Source organism: Manacus vitellinus, unplaced genomic scaffold, assembly GCF_001715985.3.
Source record: "Manacus vitellinus isolate BGI_N305 unplaced genomic scaffold, ASM171598v3 scaffold_14_pilon, whole genome shotgun sequence".
NCBI lineage: Eukaryota > Metazoa > Chordata > Aves > Passeriformes > Pipridae > Manacus > Manacus vitellinus.
In genome coordinates, this window is record NW_021939063.1 from 15,707,894 (window position 1) to 15,719,967 (window position 12,074).

The 12,074-nt window shown below is 38.4% G+C and overlaps 1 protein-coding gene across 5 annotated transcripts in view; it reads right to left on the bottom strand.

Moving 5' to 3' along the window:
- The window catches only part of NEK4 (NIMA related kinase 4), a 17,535-nt gene continuing 5,461 nt past the window's right edge, over positions 1-12,074 (bottom strand). For 4 of the 5 annotated variants that reach the window (XM_025894721.2, XM_018068574.1, XM_025894722.1 and 1 more), the window contains exons 2-16: positions 11,720-11,986; positions 10,535-10,732; positions 9,564-9,671; positions 8,771-8,925; positions 8,037-8,178; positions 6,722-7,147; positions 6,249-6,302; positions 5,868-6,011; positions 4,933-5,073; positions 4,481-4,544; positions 3,969-4,075; positions 2,821-2,909; positions 1,986-2,191; positions 1,724-1,857; positions 848-1,303 (exon numbers count right to left, since the gene is read on the bottom strand). In XM_025894721.2, coding sequence (XP_025750506.1) covers positions 1,211-1,303; positions 1,724-1,857; positions 1,986-2,191; positions 2,821-2,909; positions 3,969-4,075; positions 4,481-4,544; positions 4,933-5,073; positions 5,868-6,011; positions 6,249-6,302; positions 6,722-7,147; positions 8,037-8,178; positions 8,771-8,925; positions 9,564-9,671; positions 10,535-10,732; positions 11,720-11,833 — 2,175 coding nt within the window. In that variant the 5' untranslated portion in view covers positions 11,834-11,986 and the 3' untranslated portion in view covers positions 848-1,210. Of the gene's footprint in view, positions 1,304-1,723; positions 1,858-1,985; positions 2,192-2,820; positions 2,910-3,968; positions 4,076-4,480; positions 4,545-4,932; positions 5,074-5,867; positions 6,012-6,248; positions 6,303-6,721; positions 7,148-8,036; positions 8,179-8,770; positions 8,926-9,563; positions 9,672-10,534; positions 10,733-11,719; positions 11,987-12,074 lie in introns of all 5 variants that reach the window. The other variant, XM_018068573.2, reaches the window with a different exon arrangement.

Consider the following 12,074-nt stretch of genomic DNA (forward strand, 5'->3'; position numbering starts at 1 on the left):
TAACCATGTGTAAAACAAGCTTGTAACAAGTACTGTGAAACAGTATGTACCCCACAGCTCTGAAAATCACTAAGAACTGCAAACTGTTCTGGGATAGGAGACTGAAGAGTGGCATTTTTTGTTTAAAATAAATTTCCCTGGGAAGAGAAAGTAACCTTTTGACTCTGCAAAATACAATAGGTCTTGAAACATTGTAACTTGAGCATCTAGTGCATGAGAGGCCACAGGATCCATAGGTATGGCATTTTTCTTTTACTACTGACTCATGTCGGAAACCCCTCTCACAGGTGCTGGAGGTCACAATATTTCAGCTACAGGCAGGAAGAGAGACAGGTTGTTCATTTAGAATTTTATTTTACAAATTCAATTTATTTGACTTCTTTATCCTTTAAAAAGAACATGTGCTTTTTCTCTAGGGATGGTACACAACAATGCCTGGGGGTGTGTAAGCAGGACAGTCGGGATGCAAAGAAAGGGAAAAGCTAAGACATCTATTTCTGTATGTGATTCTGGTCTTGGGCACTTTCATTCCTAAAAGGAATTACTATTTGTAAGGCAAAGGGATTTCTCCAGCTGGGACCATGGTAACCATGGCTGCATTCCTTTCAAACATTTCCAGACTTACTTTATCCAGTTACCAAATGCTTTCCCCCACCTTGGTGACTGCCTCAGCAACAAAACACAAAAGCAAAGTCTCTCCTTAAAAGCAGTACAACCACCCCCTTCAGCACTTGGGCTTGGCAATTTCCAGCATTTTGGTTCTACAAAAATTAGTAATTATTTCTCTTGCTAAGCCTTCACAACTATCTGATGCATTATCACACCAGAGCCTTGGCAGAGATTTTGTTACTCTATTTATGTGACCATACCAAAAACCTTTTGCTATGAGAAATTCAAAACCAAAACATAATTTTTTTTGACTCTCCTTAGTATCCAAAACTTGGTACCCATCCCTATGTGCATCTATGAAAAGCAACTTTTTAAAGTTTCATTAAGAGAATAAAAACTAAACTAACAGTTTCTTTTCTGAGAAAGTGATAGTCTGGTTCACAGTTCAACATGAAAAATATTACTACAAACTCTAACGTTTTCTACAAGTTCACCTCCTTGTTCCAGCAAAGGAGATCAACAGGTAAACGTGCTTTGTAAGCTGGTCCAGTCTGTCATATGGGCTATAAAAGAGTCCTTCTCTCTAAGGAAAAGATTCTGGTCAGAGCTTCACATTTTCTTCAAGGAATTTCAGGTGACGAGCCTTCGCGCTGTAACTCACGTACTTGTCTCCCATGTGCTCCCGCAGCTGCAGCTGTTCAGAACACACACAACACAAAGCCCACAAAACTTACTGACATGTACAAAAAGCAGGAACTACCAAAATATTAAATATTAACTACCAAATATTAACCAAAAAAAAAATACCAAGGCACTCAACTGAAAGCAGCACATGAAGCTTGGCGAGTAGATAAGAGGAAAGGAAGATGAAAGTCTTTGTTGTCTGAAGGCAAGAGAGTTCCAAATCCCACCCAGCAATTTAAAATATTAATCAGATCTTCACAGGTTACAAATGAAATACTGCATGGGTAAGATAGAAAATTACAGTGCCTGCCCAGGACTACATAAAGACTGTCTGGAATCAAGGTTTACCCTGTGTCAATAGGGTAAAGACACTGCTCATTTCTCTAGGCTTATGAAGAAATTAAACTATTTTACTGTGAAAGACATTCACCTCTCTTTTCGCTTCATCGTCGTCTTCCATGATTCTGTACACCTCCTCAAGAAGTTTCACTCCCAATCCTTGCACCACATCAGATCTCAGGATTTCAACCATTCTCCTAATCTTGTCAGGAACTGTTAACATATCTATTAAAAATAAAATACAATTAAAAATCAATGCAGTAATAACTACTTTCAGTATAGACAATTTTCATACTCAGCAGAAGAATATGGGATAATAGTAATTATTACCACGGAATTCCAGAGCAACAGACCTGAAGGAATCTCTTCAATGTTTAATTCCTCTGATTCAACAGGCAATTTTCCATGCAAAATCAAAGTGTCCCGATATTTTTTATGGAGTTTAAACTCTGGGGCTGGAGTTGAGGTTCCACAGTACTCAGAGTTCTCCTTAGAGTCCATTTTCAATGTCCAAGTCATCAGCTGCACCAAGTCATTCATTTCATTCACATTGCTTTTCCTAGGAGATGTAAGTCAGTCATAACTTATGATGCAACCTCCACCCTACAGTCCAAGTACTTCCAGTAAATTTAGTAAGGTCCTAGTAAGTATTCCATGTTAAATTACTTGTGGGGCAGTTTTATCAATAGCAACACCAGCAGTATTCCTTCTAACAAAGGCTCAGAGCCCTGTCAGCCTGTAAAAATCCACAACCCTACTGGCTGCTGCCAACTCTGTAGCTGCACCTCCAGTAACGCAACAAATTGGAGCTTTTGGAAAGCTGCTTACACTGACAAAATCAGAAATAAATTCAGCCTTATTCACAGTGGAAAGGAAGCACATTGGCAGCTTTTAATTAATGCTTTTAGTGCATCTTGACAGTACTTGTCCCATGATGCTGGAAGACTGGATTTCTGGGAAGCTACAACTGACAAAAAACAGAGGCACAAAATTACATCCAGAAAGTTCAGCATGGAACAGAAAGACAGTCACAGAAAGACAATAATTAAATGGAATTCTTTTCCTTAATGCACCACATACTTGTTCAATCACTATGTGGAGACAAAAGTATGAAAGCCACTTTTTTTCCAGTCCAAGTCAAGGTCTAATATAGCAGTGAAAACTCTTGCACAGTATTAAAATACTTACCTCTCCTTGGAATCACCATCAGACTTGTCTGTAGAGCTTGTGGAAGAGCTCAACTCATCATCAGACAGGGAATGGGTTTCTCTCTTTTTCTACATGAAGAGGAAATAAATGACAAAAATTCTAATAGCTGAAAGTAATTTAGCAATATTTAGCAATTTATACTGTTCTTATGTGGATGAAACACTTTTAACAAGCATATTTTTAAACACTCCTACTGATAATATTTAAAAGGTATAACCTTTGGTTTTAAACACAATACCCAGGGCATCATGAACATACTTCATGAAATGCTGATGTGACTACTGTGACATCTCAGTCATAAACCATTGCAAATGCTTCACCAAGTGTCTCAATTAAATCATGTATCTCTGTCAGTTCTTTGCCAATTGTATTAAAAAGACATCACCCTTAGCTCAGCAATTTAAGACACATTTAAAAATACTACTAAAATACATTTTCACCAGTTCAGTAAGTTCCCAGCATTCCCTGGGATTTTAACCACTTGCAAAAGCATCCCCAGCATATGCACACACAACCAGCCTGTACCCCTGTAACCTCAGTTTGTGATTGCACACAACTTTCTGCATTTAGGTAACAGTTCTAAGCAAACACACACAGGTAAAACATGCGAAACACTTCCCACAGAAGTGCTGAGCTGAGAAAATTTGAATTCCAGACTCAAATTTCTTCACTGTCCCTCATCTGCATTTAACTACAGATTAAAAAAAAAAAAAATGTTCAACACCACAAACAAAGCCAAATCAGATGTACCAGGTAGTGTGTTGTTAACAGGAATTTAAAGCAGACTATTGATCTGTAACCAAAGCGTAGTTCAGGGTAAACTTCTTCCCTTCCAAAGTAAAATACACTGCAATTTAGAGAATCCATAGCAATTAGCAGGAGATGCCTAATTATCATCTCTGACAAGTGGAGTGACAATGCACAGGAAGCCTGCAATGTTAAACTGATCTGGCCAAAGTGGATTAGAGATCCATACCCCATCCCAGGCCTTACAAAGCAGTATTTACAGAGAACTCTGCACTCTTATTTACAGAGAGTTTCTTCCACGCAGATTTGTTTTAAATATCACTTTCTTCCCAAATCATGCCTTCATTTAAACACTTGAAAGGCACATGACCCTGCTTTACCTGGGAAATACTGGGATCTGATGAGGACTGAGCAACTTTAATACAATTTTCCACATGTGATTTTGCTTCAACTACTGCACCATTTGATGACTGTCTCGCCGGAACCACTGAAAGGATGACATTTTTACAACATTTACAACTTATCCACATGTATTTTGAATAAGTTTCATGCTCATGCAAGAAAAAGTCTATCACCTGGCAGAAGGCAGGCAGGTAGGTAGGTAGGTATTCTGCTAAGGGAAAGCATTGAAGCTTCTGTCTGAAAGCTGAATATTCTGTGTTTCATGTACATTTCCAAGACAAGTTATCACCACAGAACACAAGTGAACATAACTGACTAAGCAGCACAAAAACATGGGCATGTTAACAGAAATTTTTGTCTAATACAGAACTAGACACTTAGGGCATCTCTCTGAAGATGGCAGTGAAGAACAAACAAGTAATAATTTCTTCACAAAGAAGTTATTAGCCCACTTATCCATAAAATGTTAATATGTAAACATAAAAGTTACCAGAGGGAAGCATCTCCCGAGACTGTTTCAGCCTCCTTCGCTCTCTTGCTGACAAGGGCCGCTCCTGCCAAGGAAGTTAATTTGATATTAATTTGCAATCACCATAATGGCTTCTGTTATCTAATCACTGATAAAGGAAAGACTCCTTTTCAACTGACACAGGGGAGAGAGAGCTATTAGAGCAGACCCCCTGATCATCTAAGAAATGCTTAATTATTTAATACAAAATGGTCTTGTGCTATGAGACCAGTCTGCACTCTAGGAAAGGGGGTTCTGACCTCCACTGTTCAGCAAGGCAGCTGCTCATCCTGCACTGAGCAGGTGCTTGACAGGACTTCCATTAGGTAGGAAGCTACTACACGTTTCTTAACTCACTGTGCATACACTCAAAGTACAAACTGCTCAGAAGGAATGAGAGACAAAAGCAAGCAGACCCAGTATCCAGCACTAACCATTGGAATGGCAGCTTGACTGGCTTTGGCACCACTTCCAGGCTCAGAGGCTCCAGCACCGTGCTGCTCTGCACACCTCTGGGCTGCCCTGCTGTTCACATCAGAAGGAACTGGCAGAGGTCGAGGAGAAACTGTCCTGAACTTGACAGAGAAGTGAGCAAGAGTTTATACATTGCTTTTATTACAAGTTTAAGTACTCTGCAATCTAGAAGACATTCTTGCATGGTAAAGCTTGATGCCAGAGGTTTTGAATCCTACTGTAACCTCTGCACATCTCCCAGCTTCGTCCTTCCCTCTCCAGATTTCTGCTTCTCCATCCCTACATCTTGTCCCCCTCCTCACAGACTATTTTTCAGCCAATGCCTTCACAACCACTGTCCCAACCCTCAAACAGGAAAACTCAAGAGAAAAACAGGGTATCAATCACCAATCATCCTCTTCTCTATCCTTGTATAGCCAGTGCCTTTCCCCAAAGCAACCTCTCTGCTCAGTGTGGAAGCGTTGACAGGAGCCCTGTCCCATGTTCATGCCAAGATTTTCTTCCTACAGTTTGCACAGGGCAGCCAATACCTGTGTCTGTTCTAAAGTACTGGTAAGGTACCACCCACCTCAAGCAGCCTTATCAACAACAGTCAGGAAAGGCACTGACTTGTAGTCACAAAAGTGAGAAGTCCTGATGGAATTTTCTAGGGAAGACTGCAGCACAACAAAGGCAAAGCCCATCTGGCACAGCCACCTCACCCCTGTGAGATTTTCAAATAGGCTGCTTCTAACAGTGCTCTGCATTTTGTTACCAATGAAATTATACAGGTACACATCAAACAAGAACAGCATTAAAACACCCACCCTTTTTTAAAAAACAGGTCCCACTTTTAAAGAGGAAAAATGCAGTAGTCTTAAAGGAAAGAGGAGAGTTATTTTTCGAGTGTCTGCACCTTCTCTGAGCAGCCTTCAGCCTTCAGCTCTCTTCTCTTCTGCTGCTGCTGCCGGGAGAGAGAAGGTTCACTGACAGAGCTATGAGGCTCCAAATGGAAGGTTTTTCCCTGAGCATCTCCCAAAGCTCCATGACTGGCATCATCCTAATAAGTAAAAGTGTTTTTAAAAAATGTAGACATGGCATTTCCAGACTTACACATACACAGTTTAAAAAAAAAAAAATAAAAATCACACAGGCCACTTGACTGTTTGGACTGTAACCACCTTAACACAGCACAGGTGCAACCACAGTAAACTCTTATTTGATAGACAGTTAGAAAAAAAAACACCTTCAGTACCAGCATTTCTAAGCTACTAAACCTTCAAGGAAGGACACTTACTTGAATAACAATGGGAACAAAGGGTCCAACCAGCTCTTCAGTAGAATCCAAGCTCTACAACAAATAATGGTTTCTCATTAGAAAAGTGTCTACGAAAATCTCATTGTAGATCAAAATGGAGTGAAAAGACAATCATCACCAATTAGCTCCCCATCCAAATCAGGACAAACTCGAGATCAGCAAGGCCTATTTAGTACATAGAACAAAGAAATTACAAAACAATTCTTACCCTTCTTTTGAGTTGGAAAACTGTTCTCTGTAAAAACAGAATTTCCATCACCCAGATGGAAAGCCCAAAACTCCTTCACATTGTTGCCTTTGCAAATCTGAAGCCAAGGTTCCTAACTACTTAAGAATCTCAGTAATTGCATCAGCAGCATCCTACTTTGACAGAAGAACATATGCAGCAGCTCTCCAAATTTTAAGAGCTGGCCATTACTTAAGTCTATTTCAAATAAGCATAAATGCATTACCAGGTCAGTCTGCTTTTGGTCTTTTGATACAGGCTGCAGGAGTTTCAAAGTGTCATCATTATCTTCTACAGCATTAACAGAAGACAGCTGTGACTCAACTTTTTCAGCTTTAGAAGCTTGTTTTGCTCTTTGCTGTGGTCCATCTTCCTTAACTGGTGGGCTATGAGATGTTATTTTAGAATTGCCTGGAACATTTAAATACTTGGCTTTATTTTTCTCTGGGATACACTCACTGCCACACTTCTCACTTCCACACTTCTTCCTTTCAGATGGGAAGATATCAATGTTCACTTCACTGATTGTAGCTATGGAACCTCCCAAGTTGTTTGGATCACTATTGCTTGGTTTTCTTTCCACCTCAACAACTGGCTTCTCTGAGGGACAAAATTTGGTGGCTTTATATTTGATGATGCAATCTCCCTCATTCTAGAATTAAAAGGAAAACAAAAAAAATTAATTACTTTTTGGGTGTTACACACATATGAAAGAATTCTCTAAGCCCCCGAGGAAAAAAAAAAAAAAAATCAAGAACACACCAGATACAGAAACTGCAAGGAAATTATGATCAACTACAGATTGAGAGCCTCACAAAAGTCAAACCCCACATTTTTAAAGAGATACAGACTGTATTTGCAATTCACCTGTTTCAGGTATTGGTTTATACACATGGAGTAAAACTACTTCTCACCAGGTCATGAAAAAAGAGCTGTACTCACTTGGCTCTTCCTTAAGGGAGGTGCCAATGAGCACCAAGTTTAAGATGTACTACACCACATATGTTCAGTATTTCTGCATTTAAAACTCAAACCCAGAATAGCAGACTCATTACAGAAAATAAAAAAAAAATGCACAAGATTAACCATTACAAAAGAATTGTTCTAAACACTGGAAAGAATTTCAACAATAAATAATTTTGGTTGTAAATATAATTAGTTCATGATTTTGATTGGAGAAAATGATTACTACTTGTCATGAAATATTTGACCCCAAATACTCCATGAGTAATTCACACAGTGACCCTCAAATGAAAAACCAGGTGTTGTTTAATTAACATCTTAAAGACATTGCAATTACTTTCACTGGTCCACAGCTGATAATTTACTTCCACTCTTGCCTAAACACAATTCTTTCCTTAATATGAGTTTTACAAATTCCTAGGAATCAGATCTACATTCTCAAAAATGCTCAAGATACTTCTTATAAAACTGATTTTTTTCTCTAGAAAAAGCAAGAGGGATTTGGTTTTGGTTGGGTTTTGTTATTGTTGTTATTTTATTGTTTAGGGCTTTTTTAAAGAAAAAAAAATATGTCTCACAACTTTGTATTTCCTGGCTTGCTCAGGGGAGTGGTTTTGGTGTGTAACATTCCTTCTGTGAGACTCATTCTTTGCTGAGATGACAGAACAAGGATCTTTAGGTTTAGAATTCACTGTTTTCTTCTGATTTCTAGCTGCTTTCCTGTAAAGAAAATCAAAGTGGCTCATTTAATCACCATCAACAAGGTCTAAAGACATTTCTTTACATTATGCTAATTAAAAAAAGTCCACGTCACTACAAAGCTTTCACACTAAGAGTATGAGATACTGGGCTTTTTCAGACTGAGCACAACATCCTCATTTTCATTTCTAGAAAAGGAGCTTAAAAACATGACTCAGACTCTGCCAGCAATGTGCACTTGTTCTGCAGAGCATCAAGGTCAGTCCTATCTGGGAGCAGTAACATAACTAAACCTGACAAAGAAAAAAAAAAAATCATATCAGTGTATATCAAAAGGAACTTGTTTTTGCAACTCCCAGATGATAAATGGCCTCAGAGAACTTCTGCCTTCCTAACCATTGCACAGTTTTACTCTGCATTTGCAGAAAAAAACCCTTATTTTCCACTCTAATTCCCTCCTATTTCTCAGAGAATGCAAAGAAACTCGTGTTCATACGCTTTGTAGCCGCACATAACACAACTCATTTCAACAAAAAAACAGGAGAAGTTGTAAAACAGAGACAGCAGCAACATGAAGACTTTGCACAGAATCACTCAAAGGAAAATATCTTACGCCTTTGTGGCTTCCAAAAACAAAGAAATCTGTTGCTTGATATACGGCTGCCGCAGGATGCTTTTCACACTTGGCCGTTCCTCGGGTTTTTTACTGAGCATGGTTTGTATTATTGCCACCAGCTGGGGGCTGTAATCCTTTGGCATGGGTGGCAGCTGGGAAAGCAAAGGGGAGCCTGACATTATTTAACTTATTATTTATGTCCAGCTACACGCTTTGCACAAAAAAATAAACCCATTGTTACAGTGCTCAAAGCTACCCAAGTGCTTAATGTTAAACAGAACACAAACTCCAAGTGTTTGTCTAAGAACTGTTTGTATTTCTTCATTAATATCAGCAGCTAAAGTTCTGTAAATAGGCTTAAAAAATTATATAAATTAAATCCATATTAACTTCATTATATGATAAATCAAGACAGATACTTAAACAAGCTAATCTTATAATCTTACCTAACAGGAAAATGGCATCATGTGGAGAGCAATTTAATTTTTTACACAACGTTTAAACCACAAGAAAATTAAGAAATTAATCTCAGGACTTTGGGAACTAATCAATATACTAGCTATACAAAGGAGTAACAAGAAACTCTAGCAATACCTACAGATGAGTGACTCCCTTGGTCTCATTTTACATCATATACCACCATGAAACAGTCTTACAACATAATGATGACACAGGTAACAGGCAAAGTATTTTTAACTCCATGCAATATTTCTGATGAAAAAAGATAATCTCAAGTTCTAGACAGAAAAAGCAAGCCACATATAAAAAAAATTATATAAAAAGTGTTTACCTTTCCTTCAATAATTCGATAAACCAAGGAGTTCATGTCTTTAGCATTGAAGGCGTGTTTCAGCGTAGCCATCTCATAAACACAGCAGCCCAATGCCCAAACATCAGACTGGAAAAAGGGAAAAAAAAATAAGTTTTGGGGACTTTTTATTAATTGTACAAGTTTTATCTCCAGACTCAGTCATCTGCTTTCAAAGAGGCCTTTAACGACATTAAACTAATTAAGACCAAATCCCATTACAAACTTTTGGCTTCACTCTCTTATTTTTAAATTTTGATCAGCTGAGATACTTTCTTCCATTTATCACCTTTTTTTTTCCAAAAAGAAGCACAGAAACTAGCTATTTGTAGCAGGGTTTGCTTGTTTCCTTTCTTAGTACAATATCAGTTCTAACAGGCAAATGAAAATCTTTTGATTTTTCACTGGAAGAACAGTTTCTTCTCAACTCTTGCTCACTGCAGATACTCATATTTATGGTGTGTGTAGCTTGCAGCAAGAGCTGAATAGGGAATGTGTTTGCTTTATTCTGTTAAATTTTAAATTCACAGTAGCACTGCTTATTCTTCTACTTAAAACTGCCTTTTTCTTTTCTTTTTTAATGCTGCCCTTATGTCAAATACAAACTACAGAGTATAAAGCTTCCTGTGTGATATATAATAAATTTAGAATATGCATCTAACACAGAGTGATACTTCTGTTCCCCCTGCCCTGCTGTGAGAGGTACAGGCAGCCTGCTGAACAAATGGGCTGTGATAACTTATCACATGCCATGAATTCCCAAACAATTCCAGAAATAAAGGCGCCTACAAATCTCTCTCCTATTTTTTTGTTTGGTCTCTGGGAACATTAAAAAGAGCTGGAAGCAATAAAAAAAATTAAAACCCGTAGATAAGATTGCAATGCTCTCAGACAAACAAAACCAAGGTGCCTCACAAAGCAGAAAATAAAACACATAAAATATCATACTCTACCTTGTGGTTGTAGGGTTTGTTGGAAAAGAGTTCAGGGCTCATGTAGTAGGGGGTGCCTATGAGGGTGCTGGCCATGTCATACTGGTTTTCCAACACTCTGGCTATTCCCAGGTCACCCACTTTGATTATGTTTGTTCGCGTCAGGAAAATATTTTGAGTTTTAAGATCTCTGTGCAGAATGTGCTTCTCATGTAAATACTGGGGGGAACAGGAAAACCACACAGAGTTAATTAATTCATTCCTCTACACTGAAAAGTAAAATCTCATTACATGAGTCAAAGAGGGAACACACAAAAGCAGAAGAGACCCAGAAATCACTCTCAAAGTCAGGAGTGCCCTGCCAGTACAGTATTAGTGAATTAACACTAAGAATGACTGATACCAGGTACAGGTCCAAAATTTGGCACTGCTTTACCTAAATCTCCCTGTGTGGCTCTTGTAAGTCAGCAGAAAAGAAGAAATAAAAATGTAAGGTTAAGACTCAAACTCTAACTCAGTTTCTGCTGCTTCCATCTCTTGACAATCTTAGTCTTAAGTATAAAATCTCAGTGGAAATTACAATGTGAGCTTTGTGTAAACAGGGAAGGAAATTAGTCATAATAAACAAGAACAGGCAGTACTGTAGACTTATATATGTTTGATCACAACAGCCAACTTTTAGATAGAATTTTCTTTCTCATTTCTTATTCTTTAGTGTTGACATTTATATCTGGTCTTTATTGCTAAACAATTGCCTTTAAAGTTTAATAAACTATGATTACTAAATTTCAGAGGAGTAAGAGAAGATTTAATAGAAATGAATTAATAGTCTAAATTTACCATTAAAAAACACCAACAAAACCACAGAACAGAAAATGCTCCTGAAATAATCTGCCTCTCCCTTTTTTTTTCCTCAAAAACTACATTTTATAAATTTAACCTAAACTTTCAAACCAGAGAAGCAACTAGAGTTGCAAACACCCCAGAGGTTACCACTGTCTACTGTGCTACAGAGTTATGGACATAAAATATGATAGAAACTTCTTACTTCAAATGTTTGATTTGACTGCAGTGACCTGGGAGCATTTTTAATGTACTAATAACCACTGTATTTAGATGGTATCCAGCTAAATAGGATTTCAATAAATGCAGAAAGAGCCAAATTAAGTTTACATCTGAAGGTGACAAATGTATACTTTATTTTACCTGCAGTGCCATGGCAATCTGGACAAACCACTCCACCACCTGATTCTCAGGCAGGAGTTTGCCCTTCTGCTCCTTAAGTTTGTGGTAGAGGTCTCCTCCCTCACAGAAGCCCATGACAATGTACAAGTGGCCATCCTGCCCCTGCCAGGACTCTCTGTAGGTGACGATGTTGGGGTGTCTCAGCTGGGACAGCAGCTGTGCCTCCTGCTCTGCCGCTCTCCTCTCACGGCTGGAAACGTTTCTGAGGTTCAACTTTTTGATGACATACTGGAAAAGAAATGGCAGGATGTAGCACAAGGGATCAAGGTGACTGTGCAGAAGCTCCAGGGAATTTCCCAGGTCTCAGGGAAACACA